At 35.9% G+C, this 19,107-nt stretch overlaps 1 protein-coding gene across 1 annotated transcript; it reads right to left on the bottom strand.

The window, feature by feature from the left end:
- Positions 1 to 4,543: 4,543 nt before the first annotated feature.
- Positions 4,544 to 14,544, bottom strand: LOC113115174 (caspase-1-B). Its single transcript, XM_026282598.1, has 8 exons — positions 14,435 to 14,544; positions 7,542 to 7,812; positions 7,306 to 7,451; positions 7,006 to 7,179; positions 6,636 to 6,888; positions 6,414 to 6,512; positions 6,005 to 6,114; positions 4,544 to 5,870 (listed from the first exon to the last, which is right to left on the bottom strand). The coding sequence occupies exons 2-8, from the start codon at positions 7,801 to 7,803 to the stop codon at positions 5,760 to 5,762; spliced, it is 1,155 nt and encodes a 384-aa protein (XP_026138383.1). The 5' UTR covers positions 7,804 to 7,812; positions 14,435 to 14,544; the 3' UTR covers positions 4,544 to 5,759.
- Positions 14,545 to 19,107: the final 4,563 nt, after the last annotated feature.

Raw genomic sequence — 19,107 nt, 5'->3', positions numbered from 1 at the left:
CTTTATCTTCAGCTAGCCTACATCTGGTCATGATTCTGTTGGAATGTGGATGGAAAACATTTGAGCAAACGGACAATACTGTCTTACAGTCTACATTAGATTGTGAATGCAACATGACATAACATCATCAACATCTTTAACACTTGTCTTAAAACAGTCTTTTTAAGCTCATTTGTCAGTAATGAAAAATTGAGTATTATTACAGTCATTGTTATTTTAAGAAAAATGTGGGTCTAAATATATTGAGGTCACATGACTAGCTGAAAACTGTCAAAGTTTCTCAATATATCCTTTTATTAGACACTTGACATTGAAATGAAGTAATAATGGCTGTCTGTCAATAACACATTTTAAACAGTGGTGGCAAGTATTTAAAGGTCCCGTTCTTTGTGATCCCATGTTTTAAACTTTAGTTAGTGTGTAATGTTGTTGTTAGAGTATAAATAATTTCTGTAAAATTCTAAAGCTCAAAGTTCAATGCCAAGCAAGATATTTGATTTAACAGAATTCACCTACATCGAACGACCCGTTTGGACTACATCCCTCTAGTTCCTGCAGTAATGATGTCACTAAAACAGTTTTTTGACTAACCTCCGCCCACATGAATTCACAAACAGGGGTCTTGTTGCCCTCCGAAGGAGATGGAGGAAGAGTTGCCTTTGTGTTTGTCGCCATGTCTTTGAAACGCTGTTATTTTCATCTCTGAGTCCAATCATCTTTGTTTGGGCTTCCCAGGGACACTGTACTTACAGATCAATGGTTACAATTTATGTTTAACTCTGTTCCTGAAAATTATAATCCACATGTAAAACTGTGCAGCACATTTTGCTTAGGACAACTTCCTCAATCTCAATCAGTTTAATGCCGGATTCGCACAAAGATTATTCTTGAAAGATGGAGCAGTTCCCTCTTTGTCTGGAGAAGGCGTTGTTTATGGACCACAACCGGTAAGTGTATTTTACCTGTAAGTTGGTGCGTTTAACAGTTTCTGTAACTTTTTACACAAAGGGCAACACTGTTTAGCTTTTTTAACTAGATGTTAGGGCTGTGCAAAAAAACTTTTTCATGCGCATCTCGTCAGTAAAAACTCCTCCTGTGACTATAAATACATCTCCAGCACATATGTTCTAGCCCAATCGTGTTTCCAGGAGGGCCGCGTGCGCTCAGCTGCTGTCGAATCACAACACAGGAACCGCTGGCCCAATCAGAACTCGTTACGCATTTCTGAAGGAGGCACTTTATAGAACAAGGAAGACATCAGCCCATTTTTTTATGACAGTGAAAACAGCGGTGAATTGTGTGAAAAATACAGTGTTTTTTTACTCGCGAAACATGAACACATGTTATATTGCACACTGTGAACACAATCAAAGCTTCAAAAAAGCGTGAATAACGGGACCTTTAAAATCTAATGATCAGAACAATAAAAAATATGTATCTTCAGTAAATCTGACAAATGTGAGAGTCTTGTTTTATTTTCTGTTAATTTAGAATGATATTTAGCATAATATGCTTTGTTCAGTGTATTTTGTATTTTAGCATGGTTCAGTTTTGTAAAATAACTTTTTACAATGTTTTTAGTATTGTTCAATTTCATAAAATTATTTTCAGAAACAAGACATACATGCATAATCACATCTAACATACTGCATCTGGATCCTCATTCATTCCTTTCGTCCAAAATCCATCCAACTGGTTTTAACAGGCTTCAGAGACTCTCTCTTTAGTATAAGAAAACAATTAATTAGTGGTTCATTAATCACAACACACATCTATGAAGCAGAGGAAGTAACACTCAAAATAAAGGAAACTTTTATTAAAGTAAATCATTCTTCCAGGATTACTGTTGATGTAATACAGTGTTTTTAGAATTACAAACTGAAAAGTATTACATTTCCCCCATAATGATGCATGTTTTCCCAGAAACCACACAAAAAAGCTAACTGAACTCCTGCATCATAAAAGATAAATGATTAGATGCAGATGTTGTTTTCTAAAAGCGTGCAAGGTCCAATAACAGTTTAGACGTCTCCTTATCTAAACACACCTGATTCAGCTCCTCATCTCATTAATAAAGGCTCCAAAGGTTGATAGAGTTCCTTGTTCCTTGATCCTCCTTCCTCCAACCTGTGACCTGGTGTTGTAGATCAACTGGGCGATGTCTGCGTGCACACAAATGCTTTCCAGATGATACAGTGACTGATTCGCTGAATGCAATTTCCCATGGAACTCAAATAAACAAAAATGTTTTGACATTAATTGTTAATGTTAGTATCATTATTGGATTGTGCTGATTGCTCAGTCTCTTTTGTCATGTATTTCATATTTTTAATGTAGTGTTTTAACAACAACAACAAAAAAAGCAAGCCATTCACATTGAATTTAAGCCATATATTGTATCAGGACATGCCTCCCTTGGGAGTCAAACTCATGACCTCGAAGTCAGTGCTTGTGTTGGGATTATACCAGCACATTTCTAAACCGACCCAAAAGTGGCTGTGCAAGGTGTTTATACAGCGATCTGTCATGCCACATCAAAGACTGTTAAAACGGCATTTATTATTTCAATTTCCTGAAAAAGACAACAACAAAGAAAAAAAAACAACTATATTCGTCAGACATGTGTAATGTCAGACCCTTACTGAAACAGTTCAGTACAAATATGTGTACCGTACATATATGCATTTTTTTCTTTGAAATGTTTAAAATCATGTCAGATGCCAAGACAGTAATAAATCAGTTACAACAGGCAGGGAGACTGGGGAGATATGTGATACAAGTAAACTAACGAGATGAACTGTGTGTGTGTGTGTGTGTGTGTGTGTGTGTGTGTGTGTGTGTTTACTGTGAAATACACACTTTCAGATGCAGAACTGAGTTCAGAAGCTCTTGACGTACCAAGTGTGGGAGAAGATAAAGGACATCTGTCTTTACTGTGAGCATTCAATTTGAAGCTGGACCTCTGTTGTTGTTGTTGTTGTGAAAGTGCCTCAGTCTGCATTATATTCACACTGGTGTTTTAGGAGCCCAACCAGATTAAGAATTATAATATCAGAACTAATAATAAAAACGATTAGTATCAGTTTTACCAATAAAAAATGAAGATAGAGACATGTTAAGTGTTGTAAATTGCACTTGTACTGTAAACAAAATCTAATAATAATTAAAAAGCTTTTTTTTTTTTTTTTGGCAGAATACTAATGAAGTGCTGTAAATTCTGTCCCAATCTGAATGTGTAAATAAAATGACTCTAGCACACATTGCATTTCCAGATGTGTTGGTTTAAGGGTTTGTAGTGGTTCAGTCCTTGTAGAAAAGGTCTGTTTTTAACTGTTCTTTAACCTATTACACAACCTTTGACCCCTGCAGACAGCTTCTGGGTACAAAAGGATAACAACTGCGATGTCAAGACTAAATACTAGTGTAAATCCAGAGGTAGTGAGAGTAAAGCTTGAGGATTATGTTGAGGACACATTGGAGAAGAAACGCTGGAGGAAGGTGAGCTTTTCAGGAGTGATTCTCTTATTGCAGGATTTACTGAAGTGCCTGTCCCAGCGAACATTATTCTGACTGTTGAACAGAAACTATTGTTCCTGGAGAGACGCAGTGTCTTGATGGCTGATCATGTACTGTAATGGTTTGTATGAAAGTTAGCTGAGACAGACTGAAAACCAAAGGGTTCCTGCACTGTTTACATCTGAATGTAATGGAGCTCACATGCTTAATGTAACTGTTGCAGGGCAGTTTCTCTGCCACTCGTGCGCCTTCATGCAGTCAAGCCATCATTGTTTTCTCTCAACTGTTATCATTAGCATGTTCTTACATTTGGCAATACTTCTATTCAAAATTGCAATTCCTTGATTTATATATATATATATATATATATATATATAAATGTGGCAAAATGCTAAATTAGAATTAATCTATAAAATCGGAAAAATTGCCTAGACCTAATATCTATAATGAACCAGAATCTTTAATAAGTGAAAGTGAAAGTAAAGTGAAAGTGAAAGTGAAAAAAGTGACATTCAGCCAAGTACGGTGACCCATACTCAGAATTCATGCTCTTCATTGAACCCATCCGAAGTGCACACACACAGAGCAGTGAACACACACACACCCGGAGCAGTGTTCATCATTTATGCTGCGGCGCCCGGGGAGCAGTTGGGGGTTCAATGCCTTCCTCAAGGGCACCTAAGCCGTGGTACTGAAGGTACCACAACCTTTCGATTGTGAGTCCGACTCTCTAACCATTAGGCCACGACTTCCCCCTTAATAAAAAAAAAAAAATAATAATAATAATAATAACATCTTTTAATATTTTATAATGATCAAACATCTAACACTATTGATACTGAGTTGAGTGCGTGTCTGCAATGTCCATATTATGTCAAGTTTCATTATAATTTGTGTGAGAATCTTTTTATGCAGCAATATCAGATTCAGTTTAATATTCAAAGAGAGTCAAGCTCTTCCCATTTGTTAAATCATCTACAAACCCAGATGCAGACGCACGAATGGGAGCAAAGGGACAAAGGCATGGTAACAAATTAGAAAAGCTTTATTGATTATTTTGCACTTTTATCAAACAAACAAGAAGAAAAAGTTCTTATAGCTAGTCAGCTGAGGTTAAAATGTGTGCACATTGCACATACTGGATGGAGGTGACTCCAGAAATGTATGGTTAATACAATAATATGGCTATAGTGTAGTATATAAGAAAGTTTTAATTAAGTGAGATCAGTATAAAAAAAAAAAAAAAAAAAAAGGTAATTACATTTATTCTGTGATTTATTATGAAGACGTTAACCATTGTTTTTCATGCACTGGTAAATTTTGAGATTTTGGGCTACTGTACTTCCATAACTTGTCTTCTTTTAGAGGAAAGAAAACATCTTAAATAAATTTTTATTTTATTCCACTTCACTTAAGTTTTGATTTTATTCCACTTCAACTATATGCATCTATATATTTCTATTTGTTGAGTGTTTGTCTTATATCCAAAACCCCAGTCAGCAAAGGTTTTTTTCTCTGATACCCCAAACCAATTTTGTCTGGTACCCAAACCTGTATTAACAGTATTTTATCAGCCAGTTGATTGAATAATCATAGTTGCATATTATATATTTCAATGCTCAGACTGAAACATCTGACCAGCCCAAATCCAACAAGTGTTATTATATCATGAATGTCCCGTGATGTTAAAAACCTTGAAATGGAGACATTCTCTAATCTCTTATTCGTGAACATAAATATCCCTAGAAACCACATCATAAGACTTGGAAAACAATATAAAGAATAATAATATGATATAAATAACTCATCAATGAAATGGCTGGTTTAAATGATTATTATAAATGATCATATGGCATAATAAAATGATTAAGTGATTATAATTTAATTAATATAAAAGAAGAAAATAAATCCACACCGATGTATGATTGCTCTCTTGAACACACACACGTTGCTATGAAGAATCTTTTAAACCCTCAAAATACACATCTTCAGAGGCTGTTTTTTTCTTATGCACTGAATTTTCAACCTGACTTTATTAATTGTTTTAGACCTCTTTTTTATTATTGTGAAATGTATGTAAATGTGTGTATATTTAGTTTGATAATGCCTCATTTGCATGTTTAAACAACATTTCAGAAAACTTGTAATAAGAAAATTGTCTTAATTTACTGTGATTAATCAACTGAGGAGGCATGACAATGTTTCTACCCACTACACCTGTAGTGATTGGTCTCTAAACATCATTAGAGCTCAGGGAACAGGTAAAATTTCTTTACAAGGGTTGTCCTCTCAAAACACGGCAGTATTTTTTTCCAACCTGTGAATTGTGGGTCTTTCTCCATACGTGAGCCGACCTGTAACAAAAGATAATATCTGAAGTTACAAGAAGCAAACTCATTCATTTTAACTGATCAGTGCTCTTGAGGTAAATAAAATCAATTCACCCGGAATAAAGCGCACTAATTTAAATACGGTTTCCTTAAATTACCTTCCTGAACAGCTCCATAATGTCATCTTTATGAGCGCTCTTACTGAGCTCATCCACTATGTAGCTGATGAAAAAACTTCCATCGTCACGACTCCTGTATGCCTTCACACCTGTAGAGATTATTCATTGTTAGGTCTTACAATAAAGTACAAAGCAACCTTTAAACTTTGCTCTTTAAGGAAGAAACACTGGCCGTTTTAGATGAACATTCAAATGCTTTCATCAGTTTACTGTGGCAGTTTCTTCTTCAAAGTGTGACCAACCTCAAACTAATATATTTAACAAAAATACAATGTGATTTTAATCGTGTCCACCTTTGAATATGAGCAAAATCAACAGGTGTGAGGAACACATCTCATATCTGCAGTCAGTGTTTTTATTTAATTATGTATTTGTTTAGAGGACTCACCAGGGATGGTGGACATAAAGCAGACAAAGTCTTTCTCCTTGTGAACCCAGGAGTCTGATTCAGGCACACTGTCATGAACATACACACCTCCTTCATGGTCTGGACAGAGAAATGGGTAATTGTGAGATATTTACAGAAGACTTCACAATATTTCGGCATGGAAAGTGAAATAAATGAGGAAGACAAGAAATAAAAGAGAAACGAAAGTGAATGATGCCGTACTTCCTCTGCAGGCCTGAATTAGAATAACCTTTGGTTTATCAATCAGAGCGGGACAGTTCTCCGAGTTCAGATGGGTGAAGATGTCCTCAACAAAGAAATAATCAGTGGGGTGTTTATCTTCATGATAATGGACACCTATAATGGCATCTTTATTTTGGATTCTGTTCCCATGGGACATGATAACCACAAAGGTGCTGTCCGAGTCTTTATGTTCATGACGTTTAGAGAAGTCCTCGACTGCTGTCTTTATTGCCTGTAAATAAATAAACTATGTTTAGACGAAATGCATGCTATATATTACATTTAGATATAAATATGTGTTCACTAGAAATCTGCTAGCTCTATATATACAGACTTTTGTCTTACGCACATTTCCAGAGAGATCTCTGTGTTTCTCAACTCTGTAACCCAGAGCTGTCAGCAGCCAGTCCATGTTCGCCTCGTCTTTCTCTGCCCCTTTCCTGTCACTTATGTTGTCGAATTTAATGTTGGTGATCAGCAGGGCTGAACCTTTCATCTGAGACCTGCTCGTTGGTATATAAACCTAAAAAAAAACATCAGAATTTTTGCAGAATTTAAGCACATGCATGATGCAGGAAGGCAGTCTTCCAATAGCAGGACTAATGAATATTTTATTTCCACACAAGTTTGAGGAAACAGAGATACTTGCATCATTTGCATTTTGTTTAAGAAGTGTGTTCTTAAATTGCTGGCTGCATGTGGTAATACTGTTCGGTCTCTGCCAGTCAGCCTGGATGGGCTGCAGATCCATAGGCTCAGGGCCATCTATTGTGTCTTCCTTCACAGGCTGTGGAACTGAAGACACAGATATATTCAAAGAATCTAACATCATTTTATGTATACATATAGAAATATAAGAAATACGACATCTTAAAGGTCTCCAACCTTTAAGTTTGAGTTCAAGCTTCTTTGCAAGCTCGTTTTGTTTCATTTTGCGTAGTGCTTGGACTGCGATCTTCCCAGCATCATCGTCGTAATACTGTACCATGCAGTCCACCACATCCTCACGCTCAGGATTCTGAAGCTTTGCCTTGGGAATCGGATCTGTGCCTTGTATGACCCCATTGCACAGATGCCAGATGAACTGTTTGAGCTCTTTATCCACAAGATGCTCAAGTGCCTCAGTCATCACACTTTTGGTGTCCATTTCGTGTCACTAGGAGAAATAAAGCCATAACAGTCTTGACTGTGCTCTTAAAGCAGTTCACAAACTATTTAATGTTAACTGGTGTGATTTGTTTAGATTCAAAGTAATTTATTTATATATATAGTTAATCAAATAATATATTTGTAAATCTTTAATAAAAAAAAAATACAAGCAGGGTCTATAATGAATTGAATTGGCAGTTAAGATTAGTTTGCAATTAAAGCAAGCTCATACTTCAGAGTTCATATAAGGTCTGTCTTGAAAACTTTATAAAGGTCTGTCTGATTCTCTTCTATATTTGAGGTTGGTTCTAACGACACAGTGTGCTCACCCAAACAATTAACAATGACACTAACATTAGTGTTGTCATTCTACATCACAATTGTTCTCTAAAGTCCAGGTACAAGTAAGTGTGCTGGAATATTGTTTAGTAATTGTTTAGCAGCAGGGTGAGGACAGGCAAACTGGTGAAGTTCTTGCAAATACAGAGGGCAGAGACTTCAGTGCTATTTAAATCCAGCCTGGGGAAATGGGCGTGATAAAAGGTTTCTCATTGGTGAAAGGAGAGTTACTGTGTTGGCCAATCAACGATAAACATTAAACTTTTAATCATTATGCTGCAACAGAAGGGGGCGGTAATGCACCAATTACCCGGATGCTAACCGCCTTTAAACTGGAAGGAAGACGTGGTGAAATGCATCATGCGTTTATCTTTGCTTTATATACCACAAATATGTTCGTTACGATAGCTTGTTACAATACGATCATAATTTATTTACTTTGTGTTATATCTTGCAGCTCTAGTTATTTATATTTAGTTTATTATTGTTGATAAAGTTGGTAGTCCCTATCGATGTCCTTTTTGTGCAGCAGTGTTTATAAACCATGTGAAAGATTTACTCAAATCCACAGACGTCAAGCGCTTCATCATGAACGTAGGTAACGTTACGAGTTTAGTTGTGCTATGCATGCTACATGACAGATAATTTGGGTCATTTCGTGTCAAATCAACAAAACTGATCAATTTTTATTTTCGTAGTATTTGTTTTTTTTCTGAAGAAAGAGAAACATAAACAGCGATAAAGGCACCATATTGAATTATATTTACTTTTTTTTTTTTTTTTTTTTAAATGACCATTTCTAGCTGAGATTTGGAGCCGAACTACTGATTGTTTTTGCAGTTCTGCACTGTATGTAACTAAACTGTCTTGAGCCAAAGAGGATGGAACAGAATCTAAAGACATTTAAAATGCATTTTATCTTTCTTATTCTTATTTTATTTTATTTGTTTATGTAGGGGGGCCCTGCTACACCTTTCCTACCGTACACCTGACTGTACTGACTGTAAAATGTCAATCATAGTTCGAGGGCTCAGGGCTCTTCTGTGGTGACAGAAGATGGAACAGATGTGTGTCCCTGCACCAGCCTTGATGAAGCTTCATAACAGCCTTCTGGATGTATTCTGCTTTCAACATTCAACATTTTCAACATATCCAACACACCTGAGAAAGACACTGACTTTCCTTCAGAGGCACATTGTCAACATTAGAAGACGAGACAAGCTAAGAGTAACTTTACTCTGAATGATTAGCCTCTTTTATTAGATCCTCATCATTGACTTTACCATTGCCCAAAGTGCACTCGAAGGACATTCACTCTTTTGAAGTTAACCCAACATTTTGCGGTTGTACATGCATGTGATAGGGACCCAAGCAGTCACAAGGAGGATCGATAGTGAAGCTGGTGTCCAAAGGGTTGTGTATTTAAGAAGGTGTGCAAAATATGAAAATAAACAAGTATAAGAGCTCTAAACAAAGATTGTAATAAAAACAGTCTAAAACTAGAACTGCAAGAACTAAAAACAGTACCAACTTCCCCCTACAACATCGAGGTTGGAGTTTCCCTTGCTACACACAGAGGTGGGTAGAGTACCCAAAAACTTTACTCAAGTAAAAGTAAAAGTAATTCTAGAAATATTTACTCAAGTAAAAGTAAAAGTACTAGTCTTGAATAGTTACTTGAGTAAGAGTAAAAGAGTATCGGATAAAAAATCTACTCAAGTAGTTAGTTACTAGTTACTTTGGGTCATATATACGGAGCCTATTTTTATTTAGATATATAGATAAAATGTATGTAATGTATGTGTGTAAATGTATATATTTCATCAGCCTTTACTCCAATTTATGTAATTTATTATAAAACCCTGTCTGTTTACTTAAGTAACAGAGATGTCATGCCATAACATATCTTTAATACAACTGACTTTATATTAAATGTGAATTTAACATTGAAAGTTAATGTGATATAAATATTGCTACTAATCTTTCATTGTTCAGAAAGAGAGCAAATAACATTTACATTATTAAAGATCATTTTCACTGACAGTCTAGAGTTCAATCACTCTCAGAAACTCCCATTAAAATCACTGAAACTGTTAACACTGTGAAATCAATTTCTTATTTATAGATTCGTACACACATCTGCACTTTGTTGTTTCTGACGAGAGAATTAGCCAGGAAGAGGTATTCAGTCAGTAAGCGAGTGAAGGAAGCACCGACATTTCAGCGATGACTCATCGGAACACCTCTGATTGGCCATTGCATTCAAAAGCTCAACAGAACCGTGTGTGATTGGTTAATGTGCAGCGCTGTAAAAACGCGTCTGTCTCTGGCTCAGCGCCAGCAAGCGATCACAGATCTGAATTTAGCAGCTGATGATATGACTCGCTGAACATACTCGTACCGGTGTGATTGTATTAAAATTAATAAAATCTTAATCGGCTATTTTTTGTCTTTTGGAAGATGCATTCAACTTGAATCCCCTCTGTTATAAGCCACACACGTACAACAAACTAATGTAACAGTGGTATCATGTACTGTAATCGAATGTAGCCCAAGTTATTACCTGTTAAACAGTAGACAGCACACGCGTTCATCTAATAAGGATCTCCATCGCAAGCAAATAATGGCTTTTGCAGATTAGCTTTCAATTCAGTGAAGTTCCATAGCCCCGTTTTCAACGCTGCTGATGATCTTAAACGTTACAACTCTCTGAGTGAACCGCTTCAGAGCTCAGCGCGTGCGGCAGGGAACTGAACGACTCACTCAAACTGATTCATGAACCAATTCACTCGTTTGCCAATTGGTTTCATCAAGCCTTTGAACAGAATTGACTCAAAAGAATGAATCATTCGCGAATGGGCATCGCTCATTGCCCAGAGAAAAGTAGACGGCGCGTTTGGAATAAACTGAAGCATTTATAACATTTATTGCATGAAGATAAAGTAACGAGAGGAGCGTCGCCCACAGTAACGAAGTAAAAGTACAGATTTTTCCCCAAAAATTTACTCAAGTAAGAGTATAAAGTACCCATCTTTAAATATACTCCGAAAAGTATTAGTTACCACGAAAAATTACTCAAGTAAATGTAACGAAGTAAATGTAACTCGTTACTACCCACCTCTGGCTACACAGCACAACAATCTTGTCTAAGCTCTCTCTGTTCACCACCAAGTTCTAGTGGTGGCCATCTTAAATACTTTTTTTCCTGCTCCACCCAAATTAGAACATACCATTTTTTTATACTTTGACATATTCTAAATTTGACATATTTGATATATACGAGATTTAGAAACGAGTTTAAGTAAATAAATACAAATAATAAGATATTTAAAAAGAGAACAAATGAAGCAAAACATTTGCACCAAGATTAACAGTGAAACTCGTGATGGTAGACATTTTCAAAGTCTCTCCATCACAATGCACATGAACCAAATATTAGTATAACCTGTGGTATAGATGAGTGCTAACCCTCTATTGCATAGCATTGCCATATGGCAACAATTACTTTATCTTAATTTTCTAAAAAGCTGTGATGTAAAATCTATGTTTTTACAGTTAGTTGTGAAAAAGGGGCTTTTACTTCGAAGGAAATACAATTTATGAGGTCACATGACCAGGATATCCTGTTTGCCAGTCCTTTTTTCTCATGGACATTGACGTGCAAACATCACTGTCTGGGGCTCCCGAAGATTGCCTTTTATTCAGAATTTAGAAACAATTTTTTTAAATTAAAAAAATTAAATCACTGTCTGGGTTAAGTAAACTTTATTTTTTTAAGATTAAATTGAGTTTTGATTTTAAAAGTTTTTTTGTAATATGCTAAAATACATTTGTTGCTATATGGCAACTATATGCAAATATGGAAACGTCCTGGTGCATTCAACCTAATGGAGTCCCATTGACTTACGTAGCATGAAACTACTCTGAGACTATGTTTACAACTTTTGCTCATATTTTAAAGATAAAAACATTATAATTTTTATTATTTTGTAATTTAAGCTAGATCCTGCCTGCAGTTACCACACAGACCACTGGCCCTTGCATGTATCTGAGAAGGGCAGATGCAAAATGCGAGGATGCAAGGGCATTGTGAGAAGCAAGTGCTCCAAGTGTGCAGTTTTCCTCTGCTTTACTGCAGAGAGGAACTGCTTTGTTGACTTTCACAAGGCATGAAGAGAATGAAATGAAATTAAACTAATGAATAGTGTATTTCAGTGAGACAGGTTCCGGGTTCCAGGTTCCTGTTTATTATTACCAGACATTTCAGATAACTGTTGAAATTATATAATGTTTTCACTGTATAAATGTTTGTTTAAACATTTCACTAAGTATGAGATGGATTTGTTGAGTCTTGTTTTAAATAAAATTACTTTTTTTTTTTTTAAATGTTGATTTTATGGTACTTTCCACGATTGCATATTGTTGCCATATGGCAACAATTTACCAACGACCCCCCTTTAAACTTTTTTTTTTACATTTTTTTTTATATATATCTGTTATTTAGCTAATTTTAAGTAATAAAAACATGCAAAACATTTTTTACCATGTCTAAGTAATATTTCATGCAATAGAGGGCTAATCACCTTTTTGCGATTCCATTCTTTTAGAAACCATGCACAGGAAGCATATGTACGTTACGCAGACGTGCACTCTCAGACACTTGCGCTTTTATTGGATATTTTATTCTACTTATTGGTTACTTCTTGTTTGAATCTCTCAGCATTTGTTTTTCTCTCGTGTAGGTATGGTTTACTGGAAGTCTGTCAGTCCAGATGTGAGGAAGACATACGGAGTGGAGCTGGAGCTCAGCAGATGTGTGATGCTGTAGATACTGTGTTCTTGGAAAGAAGGGCATCTTCACAACTTTCTATTCAGACAAAGAGTTTGCTGGATTCTGTTCTATGGACTGCTACTACAGAATTAATTAATGAATGGTTTATCTATCTATCTATCACTTGAATTGACAAGTGAAAATGAAAGCTAAATAAATGTTTTAGTGGATAATGCTGTGTCTGTTACTAAACTCTTCTGACTAATGTTTTAATTTGATAATTTGGTGGTTTTGTCGACTATATATTTTTTTCTATCAGGCAAAATCTAGTTTTCTAGGGTAAAACTTTACAATAAGGTTTCATTTGTTAACATTGATGTATTGCCGAACATTAACTATGAGCAATACATTTGATACAGTATTTATTAAACTTTGTTGGTTAATAAAAATACAGCTGTTAGTTCATGTTAGTTAACTAATGTTAACTAATACAGCTTTTGACTTTAACTTAAGAGCAGCAAGTGCGACTAACCGTGTTAAGAGACGTTTGTATTCGCAAAAATACTTGTAATCTGTTTTTGATGATTGATAAACTAAGACGTCGGGATGACGTCAGTAAGCTGTTTTGAAGGTACTTTCGAAAGTAATTTAAAATCATATTCTTTATATCATTAACGCTGTTTTTACATTGGATGAATTTCAATTGGTTTCATAGGATTTTGTGTTTCATTTATTGCTTTCTATTAATCTATAGGCGATACCTATATATATATTTGGACCAAACCAATGTCAATTGGACTGACTCTCTACTGCAGCCAGCCCCTCTCTCTCTCTCTCTCTCTCTCTCGCTCTCTCTCTCGCTCTCTCTCTCTCTCTCTATATATATATAGTGGCCAGTCGATGAATTACAGTTTAAGTCACTTCCCATGGACCGTTGACTGAAAGTCGGATGTATACTGTAGTTTCGAATAATTTTTATGCAGGATTTCCGGGAGACGTGTATCGCGTTCTTTCGCTTTCTACAGTCGCTATTCCAGTTTTTGTATTAAAGTATTGTGCGCCGTTTTATTTATTCTTACATTTCTGACCATCACTGTGTGCTTCTGCAAACATTGCATATTATATTTGTGCATCAGGAAACCGCTATCATATGCGGACTATTTTTATCCGCTCGTGTTTGATGAATGCACAGAAAACTGTGACCGCAGGTAGATTGTCTCCCCTGGATTAAAGGTTTGAATTTTAGGGATTGAAACAACATATTTTGAGTTTAATATTTGGTATATGATCATTGTGCTACTAAGGAGGCTTTTTTAACCCCCAACAATAACACAACCAGTAAATTCGCCATCTTATATGGCATGTATAGGCCTACTTAACTCTCAAAATTAAATTCCTCGATTCCTTTATTTATTATTATTTTTTTATCTTTTTATTTTTTTAATGTTTATTACTGTGAAGTTGTTGTTAGCTATCAGTATTGTATAAAGCACTGTATAAAACAAATGTGACTACTTACAATTCTGGTTGAAGAAAGTTTCCGTGAGTCTACACTCGGTTGTTTCTTTGTTTAGAGGTTTGCTTTCTGTTAAGATATATGGTAGTGGGAAGGGGAGGAGCTCTGAAATTTAAACGTATGCAAAAGTGGTCATATGTCCGTAAATCAGGTCTCATTCCATAGTGTAGCAGGTTGTAACAACGGAACTATTTGCATTTGACAAGAACTCGTGATTGTGTAACTACAAGTCCACGTAAGTTTTAGGAGGAGAGTTTTTTGCATTTATTTAAGCATCACGGAGACTTTGTATTAGAAAGCCAGCATTTTAATATAATAAGGCCACATCTGTCAGCTACTCACCCACACTGTAACACGTGTAGATATAAGAATATACCTACAATTTACTCTTGAACAGACGACGTCAAATATTGCAACTTACCCCATAAGATGTCACCAATACAACATTCAAAATAATTTCTTAAATATAATTTTCTGACTTCTTAAATGTATTTTTGCACAGAGTATTCAATAAGTTAAATTAGTTGTATAAAAACAAAGAATAGCACATTTATTTAGTTTTCTAACAAGTAATAATCATGTTTTGGTTAATTATTGCAATACATCTGAACTACAAAATATTAATTTAATCAAAAGCAAGGCATTGGAATTTAATAATAGCGCATTTCTTAACTTCTGTGACTGTTCACTGATGTAAGGCCAGTGGCATAAACATAGCCACTATATGTTAAGCCCAGTGATGGGAGGTAACGAATTACAACCTTCACGTTACTGTAATTAAGTAGTTTTTTACTTTTTTTTTTACTTGTGCTTTTTTGTGGAAGGCTGTTTCAGCATAAAAATGTTCCAGCGTTACTCATCGTAATTATATTTTTACTAGTAACAATTACAATTATAGAGCTCTATAATTCAATTTTTACTAGTAACAATTATCTGTTGTATAGGACTTGATGTTGATATCCCTTAATGCATTCTTGAGGCTCAGATGAGACTCTGTGGGATGGTCGATTGAGTGATGGCACCCTTTGGGTTGTCAAGTGGGCGCCCTTCCCAGCGTCCCAGGTTCACTCCCTAGGTGCCATCAACTCACTTGAAGACCCAGGGGGAGTCTTTTCTCTTTACCCATAGCCACTGGCTTCCCTTTTCCGCAGCCGCAGAGAGGTCTTTGACTGCCTGTCGGTGGGCCTTTCCTCGCACTCCCATCTCCCTGAGTAGCCTGGATGTTGAGGTGGCTACGAACCCTCTGCAGCCTACTTCCACTGGGCGTAAGACTTGTTGTTGCGCATCGGTTGCAAGTTCAGCGTACCTCAACCTTTTGCGTTCATAAGCCTCCTCCACTGCACCCTCCCAGGGCATGGTGAGCTCGATGATGTAAACAAGCTTGAGGGAAGCTGACCACAGAACAAGGTCTGGTCGCAGACTAGAATTATAGAGCTCTGCAATTGTATTCTTACTAGTAACAACTGAATTGTAGAGCTCTATAATTCAGTTTTTACTAGTAACAATTCCAATTAGAGAGCTCTACAATTCATTTATTACTAGTAAGAATTCAATTGCAGAGCTCTACAATTCCACTAGAGAGCTCTTTATTTCAATTCTTACTAGTAAAGTTAAGTAAAATGAACAAGAGAACAGGTAGGAATTCTGACTGTGCATTTAACTCTTTTATATATAAAAATACATATTATATATAATAACCTAGCCTATGAAAATAGTTGGCTAATGTCTTTGTAATAAATGCATAAAAACGATCATATTGTATTATTTGTCTGATGATGTTCAATTCAATCAATCCATCCATAACCAAGAGAATTACTAGACAAATTTCATTATCATTATTATTACTATCATCATTATCATAGACTTTGGCCTTTTCAGACCTTTTATTATTATGATCATTATTATTATCAATATCATTATTATTTTTATCATTACTATTACTATCATCATTATCATAGATTTTGGACTTTTATCATAAGACTTTTAAGTGTCCCACATTGGGAAGCACCAGATTGTTTTTAGACAACTTGCACTAAGAGCACCAATATGTCTATAATTTATTTTATGAATGTGTTATCTGTATTTTCTCTTTTTATTTTATTAGGAGACATCCTGGGGATTTTAAAATGGTATTGTGTTTGAATTTAATGTTTTGGCTACAAACCGCAATATGTCACAGAAGTCTTAAATGCAAAAAATGTCCCACTATAGGGCATTTCACCCTACCATATTAAAATGAAACGTACACCAAATTCCTGTACTTAGCTTTTTTATTGTTTAAAAGCTTTGTATTTTTTACAAAAAGTGAGATCTTAGGAAATATTCTAATATTTTGAGATACTGGATTTTGGACTTGAGCTTCATGAGCTGTACGCTCTAATAATCAAAACTTTTGAAATGTTCTAGAATCTAGAATATATGAAAGTTTCATTTAAAAAAAATAATTTGAAAAATGAACTTTTTCACGATATTCTAATTATATGACAGAACCTGTATGTATATATATATATATATATATATATATATATATATATATATATATATATATATATATATATATATACACACACACACACAAACACACACACACACAGAACTAATTTTTACTTTCTTTCAAGTACTAAAAGTGAATGCTAAAACAGGGGTAATTGCTATGTTTATCCGTTTAAGCTGGAGATATAAAAAACTGTTCTTATGCCTAGATGTTCTAGTGCACAGCGATCTGTAATGTCTGCAGAAGTGCAAAAAGGTTATGTCCGGGGTGAAAGGGGTCTGTGATGATGTTACCTGCCCGTTTCTTCACTCTGGCGTTGTACAAGTCCTGAAGGTTGTGCAGGTTCACACCAATAATCCTTTCAGCTGTCCTGACAATCCGTTGCAGTCTTCTTAGATCTGATTTGCTGGATGACCCCAACCAAACAATTATAAAAGTGCACAGAACTCAATAACAGCTGAGTAAAACTGTGTCAGCAGCACCTGTGGCAGGTTGAACTTCTTCAGCTGATGAAGGAAGTACAGTCTCTGCTGAGCCTTTTTCACGGTGGAGGCAGTGTGATTGTCCCACTTCAGGTCCTGAGAGATGATGGTCCTCAGGAACCTGAATGACTCCACTGCAGTCACAGTGCTGTTCATGATGTAGCCATTTGTAACATCACTATTTATAGTCAACTAACTTTCTGTGTCAAAACAGATGATGCAAGCATACGTTTCAGCTGAGGGGATACATGTACAGAGACGACGTGTCCGCAGTGTGCTCAGTAAAGTTAACCCAGCAGCAGCAGCTGAGCGGTGGAGCTGTGCTGTTTCAAGACGGACGTACTGTGTCCCATTTCCAAACAGTCTTTGGCACATCGATGGGCATATGCGTCTAATAAGGTAATGGCTTCAGTGTTGTGCTTACACACTGAAATTAATTATACTGTTTAAATAGTCTGAACCACATTATATCTTGTACTTCTGTTACATTCTAACTAACTTATATTATCCAATAAAACACCATGCTTAAATGCTAAATGTGTTCTTTCATAGTTGTTAGTTATTTAACGTTTATTGTCAAATAGTGCACTGTAGCCTTATTTAAATATTTTTCATTTAGCAAGTTGTTGTGGCACCCCTTCCAATCCTAGCATGTTTTAGAGATTTTCTTATATAAAACACCTGATTTAACTCCTCAGCTTATGCTGTGTTCCAGGCAGGTTTTTTAGCCCATAAATCACGACTTCAAAACCACGACTCACGACTCGGAAATGGGAGTATGCGTTCCAGACAACCTGTAACCCTTGTTTTTCCAACCTTCTACCCGTGAAGTCATTACTTTTTTAAGAGCAAGTCTTTATAACACAGCTTTTACAGTGTTGGCCAATTTATATTGGAGCAACTTTTCAGTATGGCCTTCCATCCAGAGTAAGGTCAGACCGTGGCGGTGAAAACACTTTGGTTGCTCTGCTTCTGAATTTAATTTATGGAGCTGAACGAAGGAGCCACATCACAGGAAGATCAGTGCACAACCAATGCATTGAAAGACTCTGGCGGGATGTGTTTTTGCAGTTGATTCAGCATTTTTATCATCTGTTCTATTCCTTTAAAGAAAGATCAAGTGCTGGGTCCAAATAATGCCATACACAGATGTTCACTATAACAAATTTACCTCCCAGTCATTCAGGAAAGACTGGACAGTTTGACTGAACATTGACTGCTGCAGAAACATTATATAAACTGACCTATTTTCTAAAAACAAATTGCTTGTGAAATTTCTTCAAACATAAACTCATTTGGCATTTTCACAGTGTCACTCTAAGCAACTCCAAATGTTGGAGCCTGCAGTATGCCCTCAGTCATGTATGTTCTAAATAATTCATAGCTTTTGTGAAGGGGAAGTCTTAATATAATTGCACATGTATTGGCCTCTGGATAAATTATTTTGCAGTCTGTGCTGCTATGCAGAAACTGGATTTTGGGGACGTTGAGAAAAGCCTAGTGGAGGCACAGCTGATGCACCGATGCAAATTCAAGGACCAGCTCCATTGTCATGAGACTGCATTCTCCCTCTGCAAACACAATTTAAAAAAAACTACATGGGGCACAGATTGTTCAAAATGATGTACTTTCCTAAATAGACATGTAGTTCTAATAAAATGCTTGCCTTCGACATCTATGAGCCAGTCTCTCCAGAAGCA

Source organism: Carassius auratus, chromosome 1, assembly GCF_003368295.1.
Source record: "Carassius auratus strain Wakin chromosome 1, ASM336829v1, whole genome shotgun sequence".
Classification (NCBI taxonomy): Eukaryota; Metazoa; Chordata; class Actinopteri; order Cypriniformes; family Cyprinidae; genus Carassius; species Carassius auratus.
Note: the sequence above shows the minus strand (reverse complement) of the source record. Positions and strands in the feature narration are given on the sequence as shown.

Bases quoted from the DNA above. Each gene is read 5' to 3' on its own strand.
- LOC113115174 (XM_026282598.1), bottom strand. From the start codon at position 7,803: ATGGACACCAAAAGTGTGATGACTGAGGCACTTGAGCATCTTGTGGAT. The intron at 6,513-6,635 runs GTACGGCATCAT...TTCTCTGTCCAG, and splicing joins AATTCAGGCCTGCAGAGGAA to ACCATGAAGGAGGTGTGTAT. The intron at 6,115-6,413 runs GTGAGTCCTCTA...TAATCTCTACAG, and splicing joins CTTTATGTCCACCATCCCTG to GTGTGAAGGCATACAGGAGT.